This window comes from Symsagittifera roscoffensis, chromosome 6 (genome assembly GCF_963678635.1).
Source record: "Symsagittifera roscoffensis chromosome 6, txSymRosc1.1, whole genome shotgun sequence".
Lineage (NCBI taxonomy): Eukaryota > Metazoa > Xenacoelomorpha > Acoela > Convolutidae > Symsagittifera > Symsagittifera roscoffensis.
In genome coordinates, this window is record NC_087067.1 from 25,762,389 (window position 1) to 25,789,627 (window position 27,239).

Sequence of the window (27,239 nt, forward strand, 5' to 3'; positions counted from 1 at the left end):
TTGGCGATCGATTGGTTAAGTTAAAATTCAAACTACGAAAAATTTAAAACCTCCGATTCTTCCGATTAAAACGACCTGTTTGAAATTATTTTGTGTTTAAATCAAAAGGAAGAAAATCTACCAGAGAAGAAAAAAAATCACTTCATCACCGCAACAAAAAGTCGAATCGATTTTTAAAAAAAAAACAGGAAAATCTGAATTGACTGAACAGCCCTCGAATTGACATCCCAGTAGGCCCTATAATTGATAACTCGGTTATTGCAAAAAATGAATAAGAGTTCGAAGAGGACAGAGAAGCAAATTAGAAAACGAACGAAAACTGGCTAATTTCGAAAAAGTTAAGTAAGAGTTTGAAGAAGAGGTTACAAATCAATTGAAACTCCTAGGAAACAAAATATACTTCGACCCTTTTTGAATTCATGGGATAAAAATATACAACAACCCACATTCTCTATATCATATTTTTCGTGTTGATACACTAATTAATTGAAATCTCAATTAATCCGAAAAAATGTTTAAAAAAAATTCATATTTGCTTCGATTGAAAAAGCTTGTACCTGATTTAATGTGTAAGACTTAAAAACAGTACCCCCTTCATCATTGCAACAAAAAAGAGCTTGTTTTTGTAAGCAAAACAAGGTAGGTCACAAGTGACTGAAATGCTTGCACATTGGTGTTTCAGTCAGCGATTCCGGCGTTTAAATGAGGTTTCTGAAAATAGCTACACAGCTCCGTACTTCTTTTTTTGTTTTCAACGAAATAAACAGTGGCGAAGCTCATTTTTGATGAAGTTCTTAAACAGCCTCAAAAAAATTGGAAATCATTCACTAAAGGGCAACAATCTTTGGATTGAAACCTGTTGTGCCAAAATCAATACAATTGTCATACAATTTCATGAAGTCTCAATTTTTTTACGACCGATTCATACTGGAAAAACTAATCCTGTACGAATTTATTTTGCCCTCAAAAGTACGACAAAAATGAGATAACTTCGCGAAATTTTAAAATATACAAAAAACAAAAAGGTAAAACAAAATGCCGAATATTAAAAGTGAAATTTGAACCGACAGACTTTAGGACAAAAACCATGAACCTGAAAAAAATTTACGAAACTTTCTTTTTCTAATTACATCCTTATTGATTGTAGTTTTATTTGAGGTTCAAGATGTCCGAAATGACATTTAATTTTCCTATTAAACTGACAAATGACCGTTCTAAGAACAAAGTTATTTTAAGAAAAAAAGTAGATTCCGAGTGCAAAACCCTTGCTTAGCGCGAGAGATGGAAACTTTCGCTTTTAAACAAAAATATTTCATAATTTGAATAAAAGTACCCCTTGACGGGTGTATGGAGCAAAATCTAATACCATACAATATTCAATTTTCAGGAAAGCTTTTTTCAATCAATTTAACAAAGTAGTTTGAGTAGGAGTTAAATAAGAAAAAAATATCAGAAAAACGAAAAAAGATCATTTCTGATTACGAAAAAAATACAAATTAACTAAAATTCCTCGCCCTAACTGAGGTCTACTTCGTATCGGATATACCAAGCGAGCTAACACGACCACAGCAAATAGCTAAGCTTCGATGTGATAACGTTTCTGAATACTTAAACCATACGTTAAAAGATAAAAAAAATAATTTTTCAGTATATTACTGAACATCAGGCACAAACACGGTATTTTTCCAGTTTAAAAGTTCCAAAACACAACTTGATTTTCATGTTTTATTTTTGATTTTTAACAGAGAACGCAGATTAATATTGCCAGAGAATATAAATTGTTTTTGAAATAATTCGCACATCAACAAATTAGATTTCTAGTTTCAATAATCCAGAATAACTGGCAAGCTTAAATCTTTATTAGTTCCTGCATTTAAAATTACCGAACTCATTGGAGTGCTCGACGAAAACTTTAATCTTAAACATAAGTTAAAACGAAAGAATGAAAATTTTCACGCGAAACTGAATTTGAACAATGGTGAAACAAGTTGGCCACAATGGTGAAACCATTCAACAAACCTTATGTTTGACTTCTTTGGAATTAAACTCTTGAGAAAAGCGTGGAACTTTCTTTATGTAAAACTCTGCCTCTAATTTACTAAGATTTCTGAGCAACTATTGTTTGAAAGAAGCGCCAACAGAGCTTTTAGGCGAAATTTCTTAAAGAATTTTTCTCAGAGACTTACGCCTCTGGATTTTTAAAAGAAGCTAATCAGTTTGTTGTATATTCTGGTCAATATTATTCAAGGCCTCCTATGTTCGAGCAATGTGTTGTGTGGCATCCTGCCGAAGTTGCAGGATATTTTCCGGTCCCAGGCGACTGCAGTTGGCCTTGGCCTCTTCATATGCCTCGAGGGGGCAGTTGGCGTACTTGGTTTTAATTAACTTATCATTGAAAAACCAGAATTCAATTTTCCACCAAGCATACATTTGGTAATGACTTAGTTACCTTAGAGAAAAGATTTTGAGATACCGAGAAATGTCTATAAGGTAAAACAAATCGACTTAAGTTTTACATAAGGACGACATATAGTTAACTTAAGGGATAATTATAAGTATTAACTTACGCTCCTAAACTTTTTCAAGATTCTGGGAAGGCACGTCTGCAGTGTGAACCATGTGATTTCCGAGGCGAGACCATGTGCTCAATGACCAGTTGTTCACTGCAGATTTTATATTTTTCGTCCTTACTAAATTTTCGTCCTTACTTAGCCATGTTAGTTGCAGATAATTGCAATAAATCGCAACCTTCTCATTCAACTTTTTCACTTGAGTTGTCAACCGGTCCTGATTTACCTATGAGAGTCTCTACTCGTCCAACCTACGGGCAGATTTTGGTGAAGCGAAGAAATCATATTAATTGCTTTGATTTTTCAGTAATTGTGATGCAATGAACGCACGTACCAAAGACTTCAACGACTTATAAGACGAACAGACCTATATACCATTGATCTCATAGAGCTTCCAACCCCTCATTGAGTTTTACGGATGAACTATCGTTTCTTACTAAACAATTCTCGAAACGATCCAAACTGTTTGTAATGAATTCCTTCCTTAAATCAGATTTCGTGCATAAATTATACATCATGTCTTTCGAAAAAAGTTCAAATAACAAACCGGTGCAAGTATAATAGTCACTGTTTGAGGCTGAGAGTCGTTCATACGAAAGGCAGTAGTTGCATGTTGGTTACAGCTCCAGGTGTGCTGATCATTTTGAGTTGCGAAATCATGAGCATGGTACAAACTCTTTCAGCGTTTGGATAGTGGCTTTATTGAGGCCGAAAGCCCAAATTGATTCCCTTAAAATGACGAGCTCTACTGAAACTGACGAGAATCCAACATATGGCAGTTTAAATTGAATAAACTAGTTCTACAAACTGAAACCAACAATTGACGTGCACTCGAAGTACAAGAACTCAAATCTTTAAAAAAAATCAAAAAAATTAAATACCGGTTGGGATGATCTGTACGCTTGCTGGCCAATTTGCTCAACATCACCGGGGTTAGAATCGTACTCAGAAATATCTGCAGTAAAATTAGATACTGGAGCAAAACATGGGGCAAGGGCTGATGCTCAGTATAAGCTGGAGGCACTTGAACTAAAGTCGGCGTCTCCGCCGAAGTTGAAAGAATGTCCGGTTTTTGTTCGTAAAAGGCTCTTCATTATCAGCAGTGAGGTTCTTACAGGCGTACAATAGTTTCATCATTTCCTCTTGTAATTAAGGTTCGAGATCAATAGTATAGAAACTAGCAGAAAACGATTTCTTTCCAAAATGAGCTGTGATGATCTGATTCATCTACAGACAAGGCAATTTTTAGCGGCGCAAAGCGAACTCTAACCAGAATTAATCAAAAATACGTATACGAATTTGATATAATTGTCGCACTTCAACGTGGTCTTTTATTTGATCAGATAGCACGCTCAACTAGCTCCGGTCTAGTACACTTGAATTCAAGTATTAGCGAGATGCTGCCTAACGGTATTTTCGAGCTCTCCTATGTGGTTGCCCAGCACACGTTTTCCTTGACAGGAGCTAGACATCCTTAACAGATGGAAGCCTGAAAATTCTTTCGTACCAGAAAACTGACCTAAAACAACGCTATCAGAGGAAATAAAAAATCATCCAATAAGCCACCCAAAAACGGGTATTTTTTAAAGCTTTCACGAAAAAATACCAAATCGAAACACCCGTAGTTTAGAAAAACTATTTAAAACATAAGATAATCGAGATGATTAACAATAACCGTATTTTCTCATTGTAATGAATGGTGTTCAGCGATGTCTGAGCTAACTAATTAACTCTGACTTGTTTTGAACCGAGTGACTTTCTTTTGAAAACTTTTCGCTTAAACGAATTTTTAACAACTAATGTTTACAATAACTGAACAAATTGCACCAAATTTTGAAGAGAAAATGTCTTGCTGCGGACTTCGCTTTTTGCTGAAATGTTCTCCAAACGATCTAAACTGTTTGTAATGAGTTCCTTCCTAAATTCGTGCATAAATTATTCATCATTTCTTTAGAAAAAAGTTAAAATAACAAACCGGTGCAAGTTCAATAGTCACTGTTTGAGGCTGAGAGTCGTTCGTACGAAAGGCAGTAGTTACATGTTGGTTACAGCTGCAGGTGTGCTGATCATTTTCAGTTGCGAAATCATGAGCATGGTACAAATTCTTTCAGCGTTTGGACGGTGGCTTTACTGAGGCCGAAAGCCCGAGTTGATTCCCTTAAAATGACGAGCTCTACTGAAACTGACAAGAATCCAACATATGGCAATTTAAATTGAATAAACTAGTTCTACAAACTGAAACCAACAATTGACGTGCACTCGAAGTACAAGAACTCAAATCTAAAAAAAAAATCCAAAAATTAAATACCGGTTGGGATGATCTGTACGCTTGCTGGCCAATTTGCTCAACATAACCGTGGTTAAAATCGGACTCAAAAATATCTGCAGTAAAATTAGATACTGGAGCAAAACATGGGGCAAGGGCTGACGCTCAGTATAAGCTGGAGGCACTTGAACTAAAGTCGGCGTCTCCGCCGAAGTTGAAAGAATGTCCGGTTTTTGTTCGTAAAAGGCTCTTCATTATCAGCAGTGAGGTTCTTACAGGCGTACAAGAGTTTCATCATTTCCTCTTGTAATTAAGGTTCGAGATCAATAGTATAGAAACTAGCAGAAAACGATTTCTTTCCAAAATGAGCTGTGATGATCTGATTCATCTACAGACAAGGCAATATTTAGCGGCGCAAAGCGAACTCTAACCAGAATTAATCAAAATTACGTATACGAACTTGATATAATTGTCGCACTTCAACGTGGTCTTTTATTTGATCAGATAGCACGCGCAACTAGCTCTGGTCTAGTACACTAGAATCCAAGTATTAGCGAGATGCTGCCTATTGGTATTTTCGAGCTCTCCTATGTCGTTGCCCAGCACACGTTTTCCTTGACAGGAGCTAGACATCCTTAACAGATGGAAGCCTGAAAATCCTTTCGTACCAGAAAACTGACTTAAAACAACGCTATCAGATGAAATAAAAAAACATCCAATAAGCCACCCAAAAACGGGTGTTTTTTATAAAGCTTTCACGAAAAAATACCAAATCGAAACACCCGTAGTTTAGAAAAACTATTTAAAACATAAGATAATCGAGATGATTAACAATAACCGTATTTTCTCATTGTAATGAATGGTGTTCAGCGATGTCTGAGCTAACTAATTAACTCTGACTTGTTTTGAACCGAGTGACTTTCTTTTGAAAACTTTTCGCTTAAACGAATTTTTAACAACTAATGTTTACAATAACTGAACAAATTGCACCAAATTTTGAAGAGAAAATGTCTTGCTGCGGACTTCGATTTTTTGCTAAAATATTCTCCAAACGATCTAAACTGTTTGTAATGAATTCCTTCCTAATTTCGTGCACAAATTATACAACATTTCTTTCGAAAAAAGTTAAAATAACAAACCGGTGCAACTTCAATAGTCACTGTTTGAGGCTGAGAGTCGTTCATACGAAAGGCAGTAGTTACATGTTGGTTACAGCTTCAGGTGTGCTGATCATTTTCAGTTGCGAAATCATGAGCATGGAACAAACTCTTTCAGCGTTTGGATGGTGGCTTTACTGAGGCCGAAAGCCCGAGTTGGTTCCCATAAAATGACGAGCTCTACTGAAACTGACGAGCATCCATCCAACATATGACAACTTAAATTTAATAAACTAGTCAGATCAGCTGAAGTTTTAAAGCAACAATTGACGTGCACTCGGAATACAAGAACTCCAATCTAAAAAAAAATCAAAAACTAAATACCGGTTGGGATCAGCTGGCCAATTTGCTCAACATCACCGGGCTTAGAATCGAACTCAGAATATATCCGCAGCAATATTAGATACTGGGGCAAAACATGGGGCGATGGCTGACGCTCAGTATAAGCTGGAAGCACTTGAACTGAAGTCGGCGTCTCCGCCGAAGTTGAAGGAATGTACGGTTTTTGTTCGTAAAAGGCTCTTCATTATCAGCGGTGAGGTTTTTACAGGCGTACAAGAGTTTCGTCGTTTCCTGTTGTATTTAAGGTTCGGGATCAATGGTATAGAATCTAGCAGAAAACGATTTCCTTCCAAAATGAACAGTGATGATCTGATTCCTCTACAAACAAGGCAGCTTTTAGCGGCGCAAAGCGAACTCTAACCAGAATTTATCAAAATTAGGTCTACGTACTTGATATGATTTTCGCACATCATTGTGGTCTTTTATTTGATCAGATAGCACGCGCAACTAGCTCCGGTCTAGAACACTAAAATCCAAGTTTTAGCGAGATGCTGCCTAACGGTATTTTCAAGTTTTCTTATGTGGTTGCTCAGCACACGTTTTCCTTGACGGGAGCTAGACATCCTTAACAGATGGAAACTCGAAAATTCTTTCGTACCAGAGAACTGACCTAAAACAACGCTATCATAGAAAATAAAAAACTTTCAATAAGCCACCAAAAAACGAGTATTTTTTTCTTCAAAGCTTCCAGGAAAAAAAACCAAACCGAAACACCCGTAGTTTTGAAAATTTAGTTAAAACATAAGGTAATCGAGATGATTAACAATAACTGTATTTTCGCATTCTACTAAATGGTGTTTACCAATTTCTCATCGAGATAATGAACTCATACTTGTTTTGAACCGAATGACTTTCGTTTTTCGTTAAAACGAACTTTTAGCAACTAATTTTTTCGAATAAATTGCACCAAATTTTGACAAGAGCATATGTCTTGTGCCCGACTTCGATTTACAATGAATGGCTTACACCAAACTTTGATTTGAACCAAATGGTTTGCACGGAACTTTTAAAGTAAATGAATGGCTTGGACGAAACATTGATTTCAACCGAATGGCCGGCAACAAAAACTTTCTATGAACTAAATAATTTGCACTAAGTCTTGAATAGAACTGATGGGATGGCGCCAAACTTTGATTAAAGAAGAAAGGCCTACACCATCGATTTAAATTGAGTGCTCTGCACGAATTGTTTGCCTAAAGCGAAAGGACTGCGAATTTTCAGAACTGAATGTCTTGCTCCAAACTTTAGTTTGAACGGAATCGAAAATACCTATAATTTTAATAAACTGAATGGTTTGCACCAAACTTTGACTCGTACTGAAAAGATTGCAAAAAAGTTTGGTTTCAAGCGAGTTAAGCTAAACACATTTTGTGTTTGCACCAGCTTTTGAATGGTTTACACCAACTACTGACTCACATAAAATGGTTTGCACCGCTCGTTGATTTGAAGCAAATTGTTTCCAACGATTTCTAATTGAAATGAGTGGGTTGCCCCAAACTTTGATTTTAACTAAATGGGTGGCTGCAAAATTTCGCGCGAACGAAATACTCTACACCAAATTTTGAATACAACTGACTGGCTGGCACTAAACTGTGATTTACAGCGAAATACTTACACCAATTATACCATAAGTGCTAGCTTTTCCTTCCAAATCAAAATTGAGTACAAGTCGTTCAGTTCTGAAAGTTAGCAAACCATTCGCTTCAAACAAACGTTCACTGCAAACCAATCAATTTCAACCAATATTTGGTAAAAGTGTTTCGCTGTAAATCACAGTTTGGTGACAGCCAATCAGTTCTATTCAAAAATTTTTGTAGAATATTGCGTTCGCGCGAAATTTTGTAGCCGCCCATTTAGTTAAAATCAAAGTTTGGGGCAACCCACTCATTTCAATTAGAAATCGTTGGAAACAATTTGCTTCAAATCAACGAGCGCAAACCATTTGATGTGAATCAGTAGTTGGTGTAAACCATTCAAAAACTGGTGCAAACACAAAGTTTGTTTAGCTTAACTCGCTTGAAACCAAACCTTTTTGCAATCCTTCCAGTACGAGTCAAAGTTTGGTGCACACAATTCAGTTTGTAAAAATTATAAGTACTTTCGATTCCGTTCAAACTAAAGTTTGGTGCAAACCATTCAGTTCTAAAATTTCGCAATCGAAAGGATTGCGAATTTTCAGAACTGAATGGCTTGCACCAAACTTTTGTTTGAACGGAATCGAAAACATTTATAACTTTTATAACCTGAATGGTTTGTACCAAACTTTGACTCGTACTGGATGGATTGCAAAAAAAGTTTGGATTCAGGCTAGTTACGCCAAACAAATTTTGTGTTTGCACCAGTTTTTGAATGGTTTACACCAACAACTGATCCACATCAAATGGTTGGCACCGCTAGTTGATTTGAAGCAAATTGTTTCCAACGAATTTTTAATTGAAATGAGTGGGTTGCCCCAAACTTTGATTTTAACTAAATGGGTGGCTAAAAAATTTCGCGCGAACGGAATATTCTACAACAATTTTTGAACAGAACTGATTGGCTGGCACCAAACTGTGATTTACAGCAAAATAATTAAACCAATTATTGATTGAAATTGATTGGTTTGCAGTGAACGTTTGTTTGAAGCGAATTCAGAACTGAACGGCTTGCATACTTTTAGAACTGAACGGCTTGCACCAAATTTTGATTTGAACGGAATAGCTAGCACTAAAAATTTTTCATTAGATGTATGGTTTGCACCAAAACTTGACTGGAACTAGAAGGTTCGCAATTAAGTTTGATTTCATTTCAATTAGTTTAACCAAAATTTGAGTTTCATTGAATGGCTAACACCAACCATTTTTCAACAAATATATTCACGGAAAGTAGTTTGCAATAAGACTTGTCTAGAACTGAAAGGTCTGCGCCGGACTTTGATTAACCTTAAATGAATGACAGCAGCCTTTGTTTAAAATCGAGTGGTTTGCACCAAACACTGATTTGCATTAAATGGCTGGCAACAACAATTTCGCACGAACTGAATGTTCTGCATTAAGTTTTGAGTAGAACTGATTAGCTGAGGCACCAAACATCGATTTGAATTGGATGGTTTGCACCATACTTTGATTTGAGGCGAATGGTTTGCACCAATCTTTTATTTGAAAAGAAAGTCCTGTATCCAATTTTAATTTGAACTGAATAGCTAGGTAGAATTTAATTAAGTGAACTGTATGATTTGAGCCTTACCTTGGCTTAAAATAAATGGACTGCTGCGTTAACTTATTGGCTAGCACCACTCCTTGATTCAAAATGATTGATTTGCACCAAACATGAACGAAAATGAGTGGCTCGCACTGATTTAATAAAAATAAAAGCATATATCAGCCTTAAAATAATCTTAAGTCCTTTCGAATGAGAGCCACTTTTTGTTATGGCTCCAAAATCTTTACAAGTTGTAAATAACGTACGAAACGATACAAAGATGAATAAGTATCTCATTTTTTCCCAAAAAAGTGAAGTACTCAAACCGTTTCACTCATTAGGAAGGCTTCTTCGGATCTGGTTACTCCAGATGTTTGCATAAATCCCCCAACCCCTCCAACTGCCCGTTCTGTTTCGTCGGTCGATTGGAACATCTGGCGGACAGCATCCGTGAACATTTTTCCAACTCCGGGCTTAATTTTTGCTGACTGGCTTGAGGGCTCTCATTTCTTCCAATCCTGAAGTAAGTGAGGACACAACTTGAACCCTCTACAAAAACAAGCTTTTCAATTGCCGCCCAATTTTTTCAGGTTTATCGGACATTTTGCTCAAGTCCATCCCATTCCATATATTTGCTGCTGCTGTTTGGGATATGTTGATTTCTAAAAATTAGATAATCTGATTCAGAAAAATGAAAAGAACGAGTATAACTTATATCAGTTTAAAGATATATATTTGCTGGTCGGCACGCAGTTTGAGGCCCTTAAGCCGATATAATAGAGGCCGAAACCAATTCAACGGATATGATAAAAAATAAAAATGCCGAAAAAAATGTCGTCATGAAAAACTTAAACCAAAGTTTCCAGTTAACAGTTTAGCAAATTGTGCGATCTAGAGGTGAGCGCAAAAGTTATGTTTTACTCGGAAGGATTCAGGTAATGCTATGATAGAGTATCAGTAAATCAAAAACGAGCGGCCAGATCAGTAAATCGAAAATTAATGTATCAATTGCGTAATCCCATTAGCATGGGGGTTACAGCAACTTGGAATAAAGCTGAACTACCGAGCTACGGGATCTAAGCCGACAAAAATAAACAGATGATAATAATCCGAAAAAGGACAAAACTCAAGTTTGCAAAAAGTTGTTTATCTCTATGCCAGATGCGCCTGATGGTCGATTGGATTTGATTTCATAATTAACAAACGGTAAAAAAGCCGAAAAAACCTGATTAGAAACCCTTCATGCAGAGGGAAAAGGGTCGTTACGTCCGTAACTTGTCCGAAGTTGCGTCGTTACGTCCGACACTTTTTTTGGATGTAACGACGCAATAAGAGGTCACTAAGTCGAAATTTAAAAAGCCAAAATTTTTTAATCCGAAAAAATTTTGAAAAAAAGTTTATATATCGAGCGGTTAAAATTACAACCAATCTGAAAAACAAATTTCAATTCGGCCGGATTTTCGAAATGCTATAAACAACTGCAGTTAAAACTGTTTACAGCGAAGACAAAGGATTCTTAGATGTGGTAACACAGCCGGCCAAACATAAGTAAACAAATATTTGGCCGAAATTTTTCTGAACCCGAATAATTACGGTCTGATTCGAACCCAGGAACTTTGCCGTCCCATGGGTAATCCTTACCATCAGGCTAAATCTGCAAGATACACTGCAAACTTTGATAGCCTTATGAAGCAAGGTACCACCAGTTCAATGGGTTCAATGAGTCCTGTGGACAAAGTTGTTTACGGGAAAAAAATCTAGTAACCAATTGGGATCAATTGAGCAATTCGGCTCCCCGTAATGGCCAATTGAGCTATCTCTCCCCGAGCAAAAACAGTAAAACGCTACAAAAAGACGTCAGCAAAGGCAAGTAGATGGTTGATGTGTTCGTAGCACAAAATCAGTTGACCGACTGAAAATGATTGTTAATGAGTATCGAGAAAAATTTTTAAAAGAAACAATGAATTACTTTCAAATTTTTGTTTGGAGGACCATCGCTTTGTCTAGGAAAGCGACTTACCATCTTAATACTGTCTGCAATACATTTTCCGCCTTTGAAGACAGAAAAAATCTTTTTCAATGCCGGTTTTTGAACAAAGCAATATTCGACGCAATTGCCAACAAGCATTGAAACCTTCTCCAATTAATTCCAATTCATTTTTTGTTGACAATCAATTACAATTACAGTTTTTTGTTGTCATTTAATTGCAATTTAATTGTTTTGATCGCATTTAATTTTTTGAAAAGCCCTGATTATGATAGAAGTTACCACTAGAAATGAGTCCAGAAGGAGGCGGAGAATTAAGCAGAATGGTCCAAGTGCAGAGTTGGTCTAAGAGCAGAAAAGTATTAGAAATTATGATTTTAATTGGTTTATGCGGGCTAATTGATAAAATAATTTTTAGAATTGTCAATAATACCAAGAAAATGAATTAATTATGCATGAATTGCACAATTTCAATAATTTTTTTTGGTCTTTTTACTTTCTCCGCCTGAAATTCAATATTTCAATATGTTGGAGTGAAACTATTTTGCTTCAAACTGATTGGCTCGAATTAGCCAATCAAATTTCAGTATCAACTTAAAATGTTATGTTCACAATTTTAAGCCGAATTATAAACACAGCGACAAAGCTGAGCTTTGCATCACTTGCGATACCACTGTAAGCTACTATTCGTCAGTGAGATAGAAATAACTAGATAAGAAAAAAAATTTAAAAAAACTGGAAATACGAAAGCTACAATCACAGAAAAACCGACGAGAATCACAACCACCACAATTAGGCAAGTATTGTCCGACTGTCCACTAAGCCAACAATTTGTGTTTACACGCTAATCGGTCTGAAAACAAAAAAGAAACAAAAGAAATAGTTGTCATAATAAATTCAACATATTTCGAAAATGCGAAAAATTCAATCTCAGAAAAACAGACGAAGCTCACATCCACTAGCACTAAGTAAACGTTTAGCGTTTTTCGAGTGTCGACTTAGCCAGCAATACTTGGTTAGACACCAAATCAACTGAAAACAAATCATAAAGAGAATTGTTGTCATAAAAAAGTTTTGAGCGATCAAAAAATATATACGTTTTTAATGTTTATACTACCAGCTGGCCTGATTTAATTCAAAAATGAAAAATTATTTTTATCCTTATACCGATGCAACATAATTTCACTAAACGGACAAGACAAGAGCCAAAATCATTTAGGCCGAATAAAATTTTTAAGCGAAACAAAACCCAAGAACAAACAGCAAATATACGAATTAGCTGGTCCCTCCTTTGTATTGTTTTAAAATCTCCTTTTTCGGCTTCTTTTTTGGCTGAGGGAAGTTTTTTCTAGAGGCGCTTTTGGTGCCAATATATACTATACATGAGTAGGGAGCGCGCGCCAAAAAAAACGCAATTTTTCGGTCGACATTTTCCAAAAAGTGCCCAAAACTGCCTAAGAGTGCCTTTCAAAGTTTCGCCTGCGGCGCAGAAAACTAGGTCAAATTAGGGTTTCTATGGTGATTTGTGAGAGCTCGGAAAATTAATTCTGTCGGCCTGAAAAAAAAAGAACAATAAAATTTTCGAAAAAATTTGTAGTTTCGCCCCCTTCGAGAAAATCCTAGATCCGCCCCCTGCATACATATCGAGTTGTGATTATCGGTCCATTTTTTTTCTCTTCCTTTTTTTGGTTGAAAAAAATCCTTGGTCGACTGAATTAACAGCGTTGATTTCTTCCGAAACGTTTTTCTTCCGTCGTTTTTCCCCAATTGCTCTAAACTTTTTTTGCCGCGCCGAATGCCATTAGTTTTTTTAGGTCGTGCGGTTCGCTGTCGACTTTTCATCCGTCGGGGTCACATTGCCTCGGTCCGTAAAATCTGTAAGCACTAAATTCCGTCTATTTTCATGGGCACTTGTATCGTGACAGTGAATCTGCAAAAACACTTAGTCGTTTCAGGTAAAGCAGTCTGCAACGGAATATTTGTGCTCGGTGTGGTTTTTTCTTCAGAAAAATTTCGAATTTTGGTCGAATTTCTTAATCATTATAAGTATTGCTGTCTTGAGCTCAAATATATAAAAAATTACATGTATTTTTTGTAAAGTTATGGGGACTAAACGTTTCCAATTTGGGGCAATTGACGCGCAATTTCTTCCGTGTTAGTAAGGCCTAAGCGGAAATTCAATCCGTTTTTACAATCTATCTAAATTAAACTGAGGCATGGTATTGGTTTTTTTAATGCTTTGCTAAACTATATCACTGTATTTTACGTAACGTTTGAGGGGATGATTTTCAAAATATACATTTTTTCGTTTTTAGAAACCTTCATCGTTTGTTTAAGCGAACACTTACTCTATAGACCCTAAAAAGCAGTCGGAACAGTCAAAACGATGCCTGATTTGAGCTGTCTTGTTCTCTTTTCAAAGAGACATTATAACTTGGCTCACATATTTGATTAAATTGGTTCAATTACAGTAGTGTATAAAAAGCTGCTATAAATTAGTTCGAAAACTGGTGGCATAGTAATAAACCGAAAATTCGAAAATTGTTTGAAAATTCATCTCGAGGAAGTTCTGCATCCGCCCCTGCAATAAGGTATGAGACAAAGAAATCTGAAAAAAAAATTGTGAGTTGGCAACTAAATTGAAAAAAAATAAGCCGACAAACTACAACCCGACTAATCAACTTTTCCTGGAAAAACATGATCCGGTCAGTACTTGAACCCCGGACGTTAGATTTCAAAGACAGATGCAATACCCCCAAACCGATTGCAATGAACTAGCAGCTGGCTTTTGGTTTCATTTGGAACAAAAGTTAAGTGATTCAAGTGATCCTAATGATTCTAATCGCAAGTTTAATGAAAAATGTTTGCTAAACTGCTCGTTAAACTGCTCAAAATTTTTTTTTTTACAAAATCGCTTCAAAGTTTTACCCAGATTAGAACATGAGTTCCAATTTCGAAACTAGAAACTGTTCAGGTTTTTTTGCGCCATTTCCACGTTCGTTAACGTCACTTCTATTTACAACACTTCTATTTACGAGTTCTATTTACGTCACTTTCAGCAGAATAATTTCAATTGAGCTCCAAAAGTGCAAGTATAACTAAAAGCATTCATAAATGCATCAATATGTATGAATGCACATCTGTAGTTATAAGAGGACTTCAAGAATTCTTCCTAGAACAAAAATTAGCAAGACCTATTTAAAGTCTTCACAACGTTCATTATTCTTAAAAAACACAACAAAAAACAGCTCCAGGGAAAAGTGACCACTTTGCATCTGCTAAAAACTCGGCCTTATTAAAACTGTCTTATGAATTAAGTGATTGCACTTTTATTAATTAAAACAACCAGTGCTATCATCATTTTGTTCGCAGCGTTTATACAGTGAAGAATTGAGAGGAATAAGAAAAAAAAAGGTTTCTTATTCTAATTTTTTTAATGCAAGTTATGCATAAAAATTTCGTTTTTTGGTAATATTGACACTTATACTTACTTTATCGATTAGCTTGTGAAAATTGACATTTTTCTGTTTTTCTGCTTTGGACGCATTCTGCTTTTTCACCATTCGGATCAGGTTAACACCTCCCACCAAACAGACCAAGTTAAGATTCTCCACCCTAGCTTTCGATAAAAATAAATTTGTTAAGCGCTGCATGTCAAATGCTCGATTAATTTGATCGGTCTGTGCAGAAAACTTTCTCATGTCGCAAAAGATTTTAAAAAATTCTGCAGTACGATTTGGTATACTACTAAAATTAGTTTAATCGGTCTATGCAAAAAAAATGGTAAATGGTTTCATGAAACAAAACAGACTTTTTAAACATTATGCAGAGTACATTAATCGAATCCCCTCTTAAAGTACAATCGAAATCCAGTAATCTTACAAAGTCTTCGTTGTTTGCAAAAACTATTTACTAAACTAACTGCCACTCCCGACCAAAAACTAGAAAAAACAAGGCGACTATTTTCATTTTTAGAACTAAAATTTTGTTCTTGGTCATTCTTGTTACGATAAATGTTTCAGATAAAAATGATTTCGTCATATTTCTGATTTGAAAACGATAGTTCCTGCTTTTACCTCCCATCAAGGATTGTTACCATCATTCGTTTCCCACTTTTTACCCTCGCCATAATCAAAGAAGTGCAATCACGTGGTTTGTTTTTGGTTACAATTTTTGCACCCCCCTTTTCAAAAGAGTTTCATTCCTATGCCAATTTATTTATTGTACATGTGTCTGCGGTACATGTTGCTAAATTGTTTACCGTTTCAAAGAATTGTTTATAAAAAATAAAACCATACGCCAATAACAATATAACTCTGATAGCGTTGCGTTTAATATCGCGCAGTTTTAGCTGTTACCTTTCAAAACCTGCAGCGTGCAATTGCTTGAGCCGTTGTTAATGTCTATTTCTATTTCCTGTTCAATTTGACTACTTTTGTAGCTCTGGTAGCGATATAAGATGGTAGCAAAACAAGAATATTTTTAGATCCTCATCCACCCGAAAAAAGTCTTCATTCCGATTTGATAAAGCTTTCTAATCGCAAGCGCAATGAGCTGAATTGGCTAAAAATGAAAACTGTAAACTGCTCAAAAATATTACAAAAGTGCTCCAGAGTCTTACCCAGATTAGAACATAGCCAATCGAAGATTGGAAAAGAGTAATGAACGCAGGTGAACATAAAAAACACTGACTTAGCTGAAAAAATCGCAACTTCCGAATTTCAAAGAAAAAATAGATGCCCTTTAAATTCTTTGACTTTCTAGAACGATTTATGGCTGACCTTTTTTAAATGAAGCTGATCCCACATTTTTTGATAACTTTAACCCAACTTGAGAAAACTGGATCAACAGGTAAAATTCTTATTCCGCTAGAAATCTAAAAACTGAACTCCCCTTTCGACACTAGAAAATTTTTTTGTCATTCCCACGTTCGTATTTGGAAAGTGCTATTTACGTCACTTTCAGCAGATGAATTTCAATTGAACTCAAAAAGTGCCTATTTACCTAAGTCCATTCATAATTGCATCAATATGTATGAATATACATCGGTAATTACTAGTTGTTTTTTTATTCTCAGCAAGAATTAGCAAGACTCACTATGTTCATTACTCTTAAAAAAACAGCTCCAGGGAAAAAATGACCAATTTCGCATCTGCCCAAGTTTCGGCCTTAATAGAAATGGCTTATGAATAAAGTGATTGCATTTTTATTAAATAAATCAACCAGTGCTATCATCATTTTCTTCTCTGACTAAAAACTCGCAAAATTAAAAATAATGTGAGCAATAAGTAAAAAACCTAATTTTCTATTTGTTTTTTTTTAATGCAAATTATGCATAAAGAATTTGTTTTTTGGTAATATTGACACTTCTAATACTTATTTTACCGATTAGCGCAAAAAAGTTAAAATTTTTCTGTTTTTCTGCGTTTGGACCCATTCTGCTCTACCCATTCTGCTCTTACACCATTCGGATCAAGTTAACATCATCCCCACGAAAAAGACCAAGGTAAGATCATCCACCCCAGCGTTTAATTTAAATTAATTGGCAAAGCGCTGCATGTCAAATACTCGATTCTGATTGGCTGAAAAATCCTTATCGCAACTTGGAACAAAGTAAACATCCTCCAACCCCCCCCCCCAATTATCCCGGGGGAGAATGTTAACTTGGTCAGACCATTCTGCTTATAGACTGACGAGACCACCTCGATTTATTCACAAAGAATCCGTTTCTTTTGCAATATTCACAATTCTTATACATAATTTACCGATAAGCTTAAAATAATTAATATTTTTCTGTTTTTCTGCTCTTGGACCCATTCTGATTCTGCCCTTAGACCATTCTGCTTATTGACTGGTCACCGAGTCCAAAAGTACATTAAAGATGAGTCCTTTATAACGCTTACTAATCGCAAGCGTAATGAGCTGAATTGGCTAAAAATGAAAATTGTAAACTGCTCAAAAATATTACAAAAGTGCTCTAGAGTCTTACCCAGATTAGAACATAGCCAATCGAAGATTGGAAAAGAGTAATGAACGCAGGTGAACATAAAAAACACTGACTTAGCTGAAAAATTCGCAACTTCCGAATTTCAAAGAAAAAAATAGATGCCCTTTAAATTCTTTGACTTTCTAGAACGATTTATGGTTGACCTTTTTTAAATGAAGCTGATACAACATTTTTTGATAACCTTAACCCAACTTGAGAAAACTGGATCAACAGGTAAAACTTTTATTCCGCTAGAAATCTAAAAACTGAACTCCCTTTTCGACGCTAGAAAATTTTTTTGCCATTCCCACGTTCGTATTTGGAAAATGCTATTTACGTCACTTTCAGCAGATGAATTTCAATTGAACTCAAAAAGTGCCTTTTTACCTAAGTCCATTCATAATTGCATCAATATGTATGAAAATACATCGGTAATTACTAGTTGTTTTTTATTCTCAACAAGAATCAGCAAGACTCACTATGTTCATTACTCTTAAAAAAAACAGCTCCAGGGAAAAATGTCCAATATCGCATCTGCCCAAAGTTCGGCCTTAATAGAAATGGCTTATGATCAAGTGATTGCATTTTTATTAAATAAATCAACCAGTGCTATCATCATTTTCTTCTCTGACTAAAAACTCGCAAAATTAAAAATAATGTGAGCAATAAGTAAAAAACCCAGTTTTTCATTTGTTTTTCTTTAATGCAAATTATGCATAAAGAATTTGTTTTTTGGTAATATTGACACTTCTAATACTTATTTCACCGATTAGCGCAAAAAAGTTAAAATTTTTCTGTTTTTCTGAGTTTGGACCCATTCTGCTCTTACACCATTCGGATCAAGTTAACATCATCCCCACGAAAAAGACCAAGGTAAGATCATCCACCCCAGCGTTTATTTTAAATTAATTGGCAAAGCGCTGCATGTCAAATACTCGATTCTGATCGGCTGAAAAATCCTTATCGCAACTTGGAACAAAGTTAACATCTTCCACCCCCCCCCCCCCCCCCAAATATCCCGGGGGAGAATGTTAACTTGGTCAGACCATTCTGCCTATAGACTGACCAGACCACCTCGATTTATTCTCAAAGAATCCGTTCCTTTTGCAATATTCACAGTTCTTATACATAATTTACCGATTAGCTGAAAATAATTAATATTTTTCTGTTTTCTGCTCTTGGAACCATTCTGATTCTGCCCTTAGACCATTCTGCTTATTGACTGGTCACCGAGTCCAAAAGTACATTAAAGATGAGTCTTACGGACAGCGTTTTTTACGGGAAGAATCTGGTACCCGATTGCAATACCCTTGCTTATGGCAAGGTTAAACACAGCAAAATTAAGATACAAATAAACACAATCTATAGGAATTTTACATTGACCAAATTCTCTTCGCAATACTATTATTAACTCTTGTTGCAAAAGCGATGAGTGATGATTTCCTGATCAAAACAATAATATTTGAAATAAGTACAAAGATTTATTTAAACCCGTCTGAAATGTTTACAATTGTTGATGCTCACTCAATGGAATTTGCAATACGAATGCAATGATTCAAATTTACTGCTAAATACAGTTTACTAGAATCCTGTTCTTTTGCTAAAATCCTGTTCTTTGCTATAATCCATCTGCTGCTCCTTCTCTTAAAATTTGAATGATTTCAAAAAATTTTCTTGCGATATTTGAAATTCAAGCACTATTAATTAAACCGAGTAATTGATTTCGTACCGTTGTACCCGACGTGCACGAGGTCGCTGTTTCTCGTACCCGATCTCCACTGAGGTCACTGTCTCTCTAACCCAACCCCCACTGAGGTCACTGTCTCTTACCCAACCCCCAAAGAGGTCACTGTCTCTCTTACCCAAACCCCACTGAGGTCACTGTCTCTCTTACCCAACCCCCGCTGAGGTCACTGCCTCTCTTATCCAACCCTCACTGAGGTCACTGTCTCTCTTACCCAACCCTCACTGAGGTCACTATCTCTCTTACCCAACCCCCACTGAGGTCACTGTCTCTTTTACCCAACCCCCACTGAGGTCACTGTCTCTCTTACCCAACCCCCACTGAGATCACTGCCTCTCTTACCCATCCCCCACTGAGTTCACTTCCTCTCTCAACCGACTCCCACTTAGACAACACGTTATTAGATGAGGGACAGGTTGATTGGGGGGAAAATTTGGTTGGGGGGGGGGGGGGGCATTACTCTCAAAAACGAGGCAGGCCAAACCTCATACCGGACAGCCTCAAAAATTGCGCCCAAATTTCGATTGAATTTTGGTTAAAAAACTAAACCCCGGTATCTAGCAGAATGGAACCAGTTTAAAACTAGTTATAAACAATTATATTCTTGGTTAAACTATCCCTATAGAATATTACTAACTAAACTTCAAATTCCATGTTCTCTGACAATTTCAAAATCCCACTAACTCTGACAATTATTTGTAGTTTCAGCACCAGAAACATTTGAATAAATTTTAGAAGACAGTTGTTCTCCGTTGGACAAGTTCCATAAACCTAACCCGCAAATACCAGTATACACTAGATCTATTGAAACCTGGAGATATAAAAGTAAGCTAAAACTAACCAACGCAGCTTACTGGCACCGCAAAACCAACAGCATGTGTAAGAAAGTCCCACGGTACTCAAACCAGGATGAACCCAGATTGAAACTGGACACATTAATCTTTTAAAACCTACTTTCAAGTTAAACACAAAAATGTCAAAATAAAAACCCAAAACACAATAATCTTCTGTTGCGAAAAGGACTTAACGAAAACAAAAAAAAAAGAAAAACACCTGATAAAATAGAACAAAAAGTTGAACACAATAATAGACTCTGCCCAAAGAGACGGTAATATTATACTCCCTCCTTGGCCCCACCACCCAGTAGGACGTCCTGGCCATTCTCTGTAGCCGGCCTACCCCACCGCGCTACAACCACGCTTTGTGAGCCACTTTCTATTTTTGACGAGAGTTGCTCTAGGGTGAGCGAATCTTTAAAATAACCGAAACTGAATAAAAATCGTTTTCGCGAAAGCTACTAATAAAAAATCATAAATAAAATAATCCCACTAACAAGATATACTTATATAAATGCATTGTAAAAGTTTTCTTAGAGCAATTGGAACGAGCAGCAAAGGAGATGAAAACTCGATGACATTCCATCTCTTGAATGGCGAATCTATTGGTTTGTTGCCGTAGTCACAACCCTCGCAGGATTTAAAGTATGAACACAATATTGCAGTAAAGAAAACCATTGAAACAGAACAATGGCCAACACAATGTTGATCTCACATACCGATCCTAGTCACTTGGCTTTTCACACGGAAAAGTCAAACTTCATCTTGCACGTAGTCTCGTTCTAAGCTTAACGAAATCGCCCCATCATTGCATCGATCTAAAATCTTGACACAATCACTCTTTTCTTCTCTCTACATAAACCACGTCTCTCCTTCCTTCACGAAGCCACTGCTCCAACCACTCAAAAGGAAACTACTCCAAAAGAACAGAAGTCTGTCCATCCATCTTTCACTACAATAAACAATTTAAAAAATAAAATCTCTCTAAACCCCGGATGGATGGAACCAGTTCTAAACCAGTATTTATATCCAATTATATTAATGATAAAGCTTTCTCTATATAATATTACTAACTAACCAATCGTATTCCATCACTAACATTGACACTTATTTGTAAGTGCTGAAACTACTTGTAATTTCAGCACCAGAACAATTTGAATAAATCTTAGACTACAATTGTTCTGGATAAACTCCAAGAACTAACTTGCAAAAACTAGAATACACTAGATCTATTGAGACTATGAGACATTTTAGTGAGATTAAGATTGGTATTAGACTAAGCAGTAGCACGAACCTATACGGCCGAAAATAAGATAGAGTGACGAACAGACGGTGTACCTTTTCTGAAATTACTCTATGAGAAAGCTACCTATGGCTTTAACTCAAGAACTCTTAATTTCACAAACTTTCTCATGTCGCAAAAGATTTTAAAAAATTCTGCAGTACGATTTGGTATACTACTAAAATTAGTTTAATCGGTCTATGCAAAAAAAATGGTAAATGGTTTCATGAAACAAAAAAGACTTTTTAAACAAATCGAATCCCTTCTTGAAGTACAATTTAAATCCAGTTGTTTTACAAAGTCTTCTTTGTTTGCTAAAATTATTAACCATACTAACTGCCGCTCCACACCATGCAGATGAAATAATTTACGAAAAGCTGAAAACCAGTACATGGATCCCAGTAAATTAACGAAATCTATGGGAACAACTTTTAATTTTACAACTTCGTGATTATAAACACAGACTTTTATTTGTGTGCATAGTTGAGTTCTGTTCTTTGAATGAGTTTATAGTTTATATTTATATCTGGTCCTAGTCTGGTTTCACTGCCCGTTTGAAATATAGTGTTAGTGGTGATGGTGGTGGCAATACATGAACTCTGTCTAGACGAGTGTCTATTTTAAGTTCTCTTCTATTCTGGGTGGGTGGAATGGGGGCTATTCTCATGCGCGAAGGACCGAATGGGCGAAAAAGGACCGAGTGAGCGAAAGACCGAACACAAATTTAGCCAAAAGTCAATTTTTTTAAAGAAGCAAATGCCACCTTATATATTAAATGTAACTCCGAACGCGCTATGGACGCAATGTTCAACTGAACACAATGCTTAAGAATTATTAGGAGACAATGCTTAAAAGGCTATCGAGCGTAACGTTTTAGAAGCATTCAGAGCAACCACCAGAAGTTGAACTCGATCCAACTTCAAGGCTAGACAGTACCTACCTAATTTTTGTCCAAAATTTCATTTCATTTCTGTCTGGAACTGTCAAAAGTTCAGTCGGATCACTTAAAAACAGCAACCTTTATGCTAGGAAAGAAAAGTTTTTCGCGAACCGTTTCAATCTATCAGAAAACTTGATCTATCAGGAAACTAGAGTGTCACAATTTGACTAGAGTGCTTCAAAAAATTTGTTTCAGAGTTTCATACTTTGACTAAATTGCTTCAAAAAATTTAAGCTTTTCGCGAATTGATTCAGTCTTTGAAAAAACTTGAAATAATTCAAAGTTTCATTGCTTCAAAAGTTTGCTTAGAAAAACTGAAACTTTTCGCAAACCGATTCGGTCCAAGAAATAATTTGAAAAATTTCAAAGTCTCACAGCTTTAAAAGTTTGCTTGGAAAATCTTAAATTTTTCGCGAGATGATTCAGTCTATGAAAAAAACTTGTAATAGTTCAAAATTTCATAGCTTTAAAAGCTTGCTTAGAAAAACAAACTTCTCACAAACCGATTCAGTCTATGAATTAACTTGAAACAATTCAAAGTTTCGCATCAAAAGCTTCTTAAGAAAAACGAAAATTTTTTGCAAACTGTTTCGGTCCTCGAAATAATTTAAGTTGAAATATAAATTTGAAATATAAATTTTTTGCAAACTGTTTCGGTCCTCGAAATAATTTAAGTTGAAATATAAATGGAAATATAAGTTGAAACCCTTGAAATATAAAATTTCTTCCAATTCGGCGGCGGTCAGTGACAATTTGAAATTTTTGCATATTTCTGCCGGTTTTATATTCGGCCAATTTCACTATTCAGTCCCAGGAAACGTTTACTTTCTTTCCAAATTATTTTATTGAAATCAGATTACCCACCGAGGAATACCCTGAATACCCACCGAGGAATTGTAACGCAAATTGAAATAGGAATTGTACTCCTGAATACCCACCGAGGAATTGTAACGCAAAATGAAATAGGAATGTATTTAAAGTGTGGAATCCCTCATACGCAAAGGATTTCTATCTAGCGGAAGGATTTGAAAAAACATTAGTCACTTGACAAAAGAACTCAAGACAAGGACACAGACAAGGAATCAACAGCTTCTATTATCCTAACAAACAAGCTCTATTTGTTACGAGTTAATTCAGAGGTCATGGTCGCGGAAATTAATTTTCTTTTTCAAACGGTTTGTTTACTCGCCATTTACTAGTGTTTTTGAAAACTACTGTGAACAGAAACCGCATAATACGAAAAATAGTTTTCGTTCTAAGATAATTAATAATTTCTCCTGTTTTTAGCTCTTGATTAAAAAAAACTTGTTTCAATTTGATTGGAATGCAAGTCCTGCCCTGTTGATGCTATGCTAGGTGAAAATTATTCCTCTTGAATTCTCGTCTTCGTCGTTTCAAAGATATGAACAACGGCTATCTTCTGAACCACTTCTTATTTCCCCGGAAAATAGACCTGCTCTCAAGTTCAACCGAGACATGTTTGGGTGCAGGTGTTAAACTGCCCGCAGCTGAGAATGAAGCTATCAGCAAGAAACCTCCCATTACAAACTTCATCTCCTTATTTGGAAGTGGTTTGAAAAAGATAGAGAACGTTTTGCCGAATCTCATTCCGTCTGAAAACAGAGATGGACTGGTTGCGATTTTCGATCGCTGGCTCAAGTACCCAAGTGGTTCATTGAATTTCGAAGGGATTAAACACTTAACTGACAATTTCACAGTTGCCGGAGATTATTTGCCGATACTTTGCGAGAGAAAAAACGCCCTGTTGATCTTCCGTATTCCTCAATCATTGTCAAAGGATTCGAGCGAGACAGTTTTGGTTAACGCATCACAAATACTTCTTCAATCGAATGAGTTTTATGGTGAAAAAGGTGAAGCTGGGTACCCAGTCCGTAACTTACCCGATGGTCCGACTTTTGAAATCAGGCGTGAAAAGGTAAGGCTGTGCAAATGAGATTAGAGAAGATGGTGTTATGCTAGGTTGAAAGTTTTGGGGCTTTGGGTGTCTACCCACTTATTGTCCGTTTAATGGACCAGACGGCAAAAACAAAGCTTATTAGCTGCTGCTGGTTTTCTTTCTTAACTGTATTTATGAAGCTGATTTTTCAATTTTTTTTACTCTAAGTCTAATTTCGAGCAAAAAAAAGCAAGCGAGAAGACTCATTATTATATTACAAATAGGTGAAATTTTATTCCAGCACGGAAAACTTAGTTTTAAACCAGATGTTTGTTTTAGCGCCATCTTGATAATTCAGAACTTAAGAAAACCGTTGTGCCAAAAAACGAAGAAATTTGTGATTTTTTCGTTTTTCTGGCTTTTTTCGAATCAAATTGTTTTAATTGCATTAAAAAAACTTTAACGTTTGAAAGTGTTTTAAAACATGTATAAAAACAAAATTTTAAATATTTTGATGATTCGTCCAATGCTCTCAATTAGAAGGCAATTTTTGATATTTTTTGTCCATATCGGTGTGAATTTGTCCATATCGGTGTGAATCAATTTGTTAAAGTTTCATATATTTTGTTTTTTTTCTTTTCCTTTTTGGCTTGATAGGTTTCGGCCTATATTATATCGGTTTAGTGGCCGCATATTGCCTCATTCGACGAGCGAAAAAGTTTGTGTGTGTGTAGAGGGCGAGGGGGACTTGATAACTTTTAAAAAGTCCTAAACATTTTGAATTTTTTTTTCTTCGGCTCAATGTGTTTCGACTTATATTATCTCGGCTTAGTGGCATCATATTGCGTCGTGCGAAAAGTAAAAAAGTTTTTATTTGTGTGTGTATTTTGACGGCGAGAGGGACTTATTAACTAAAAAGTAGTCATCAATTTTTTTCGGCTTTTTTTTTGTTTTTTTTTTAGCTGAGGTTTTGGCTGTATTTATATCGGCTCAGTGGCCTCGTATTGTTTAAGTTGACGGTCGAATAAAGTGCGTTTGTGTATTGAGTGTGAGATGGACTTAATAAGTTTTTATATGTCTTGATTTTTTTAGCCTTAAAGTTTTCTGCTAAGGTGTTTTCGGTTTTGTTACCGCTTGGTAAATTTTCTTTCGGTGAAAACTTAACATTAGATTATCTTGGTTTGTTGTTCGTTTTCAAAAATAGCTTGGTAAATTTTGATAAATATAGTTTTTTTTGAAATTTTTTTGTTTTAATTGGCTTTCATATTTTGTATTGCAAGTGCTGACAAGCTAAGCTTCGCCTTTCTGTAGCAAGTTGTCAATCTTAGTTAAATGAGGTGTATATAAAGCAAACTGAGCCAGAAAAATAATTGAAAACATCAGTAAAAACATTGAACAAGAACAAGTGTTTAGTAGCACTGTTTCAAACTGTTTCAAAACACCCTTAGTTTACAACATCGCCCTCTGGACACTAATTTACTTTTTTTGAAAAATAACGATTACTAATACAAAAAAAAACAAGAATAGTCGGTTATGTGCAAACAGCACAGTATGTTTCGACCAGTTTTTAAAAAACTACGCAACTTGTTTTTTTTTCAAATTAGTGTAGATTTTATGCGTGGTGTGATAAAAGAATCTGACTTTAAACTATGATTTAGGCATATTCGACAGCCAAGTAATATGGGCAAATTGGAAAAAAATTGTGTACAACAATGACTAGAAAACCAAAAACATTTCAAAGTTTTTTTCGTTTTGCAGAAAGTTTTAGAATGTTTCTGGTTCTCAAAATGACGTTAAAAAACTCTAAAACTAATTTTACCTGCTTAAAACTAGGTTTTCAGGGCTTAAATTAAGCATAATTAAGCTGCTGTAAGCGTGTTTGATTTATTTGCTCGAAATTGAACTAGGAATCAAAAGTTTTAAATCAGTTTTTCTCAATTCTGAGGAAAGGGGTTCACTTTGGTACATCACTTGTTCCATTGTGGTACCTGGCTTTACGTGAAAAACAAAAAAAAACTAAAACACACCCGAATATAAAATTCCTCCCCATTTTTCAAATAGTCGGAACAAAAACGACACTAATTTAGTTTTTTTTTTCGAATATAGTACATTCTCTTCTACTTACATTTCAAGGCTATTCTTGTTTTGAATATGAAAATGGTCTTATTGACTCATAGTTTCAATGTAATGAAATCATCGCACATCCTTTAAAAGGCGTTCACTGATCCTGTTCTTCAAAAAATTATCGAGCTGGGAAAATTGAAATATCGTCGTGATGAAGAAAACGATTCGAGTGATGAAACCGAACCTAGTGGTTTGCATCGCAAGACAGATAACTTCAAAGTCGGGGATCCAGCTTACGTGACGAACTGGCTGGTCGCTTTTCTGGCAGGTGAAAACGAGCCTGTTTCCGAGGTTCAGTTTCACTCTAAGATCCGCGACAGAGCAATCGTTATCCAAGAAAGCGAAAAAACTGTTCCTTGGCGTAGATCAGAGGAATATTTTGCAGTGAAATACGTTTTGAAGCATTATTTGACTTGGCATCTTGGACCTGTTCATGGAATGCTTGCGTACAAATGCATTGTAACTCTGGTTCTGATTGACTTTTCCAGCATAGTCCAGGACTCGCTAGATGTTGACAATGGAGTCCAGCTGATGACCAAAATTGCCAGGAGGTTGAAGAAACTGGAAAATCAGCGAGACACTGCGGGAGACAGAGAAGTTCCTGCAAGAATTAAAATAGATGTGATTAATGTCCTTGCAAAAGGTAAGATCTCTTCATCATGTGCATGAATTTATCAAGTGCGAAAACAGAGATTATATATTGTATAAAAACGTTGCAAGAAACAATCCATAACAAGGCACTCATTTTAAAAGCAAGACACAGAATTAGGTATGGCTGTTGAATATAGAAATTGTTAGATGGTAACTTTTAACGAACATTTTTTTTTCTCCAAAAGTGCTACTTAAAACCTCAAAATGTTGCAATCCCGACAAAATTGCCAGCCCGTTAAAATATTTTGATTTGTTTCACAAAATCAATCAGGCTAAG

General features: G+C 35.8%; 2 protein-coding genes across 3 annotated transcripts in view; both read left to right on the top strand.

Annotated features, from left to right (window-relative positions):
* LOC134848232 (pre-rRNA-processing protein TSR1 homolog) overlaps nucleotides 1-27,239 on the top strand; it is a 311,724-nt gene that overhangs the window by 161,535 nt on the left and 122,950 nt on the right. The window lies entirely within an intron of this gene.
* The window catches only part of LOC134848510 (uncharacterized), a 30,652-nt gene continuing 21,030 nt past the window's right edge, over nucleotides 17,618-27,239 (top strand). Inside the window, exons 1-3 of one of the 2 annotated variants that reach the window (XM_063865993.1) lie at nucleotides 17,618-17,722; nucleotides 23,578-24,226; nucleotides 26,402-26,954. In XM_063865993.1, the coding sequence (XP_063722063.1) occupies nucleotides 23,693-24,226; nucleotides 26,402-26,954 (1,087 nt within the window). In that variant the 5' untranslated portion in view covers nucleotides 17,618-17,722; nucleotides 23,578-23,692. Of the gene's footprint in view, nucleotides 17,723-22,981; nucleotides 24,227-26,401; nucleotides 26,955-27,239 lie in introns of those variants that run through there. The other variant, XM_063865992.1, reaches the window with a different exon arrangement.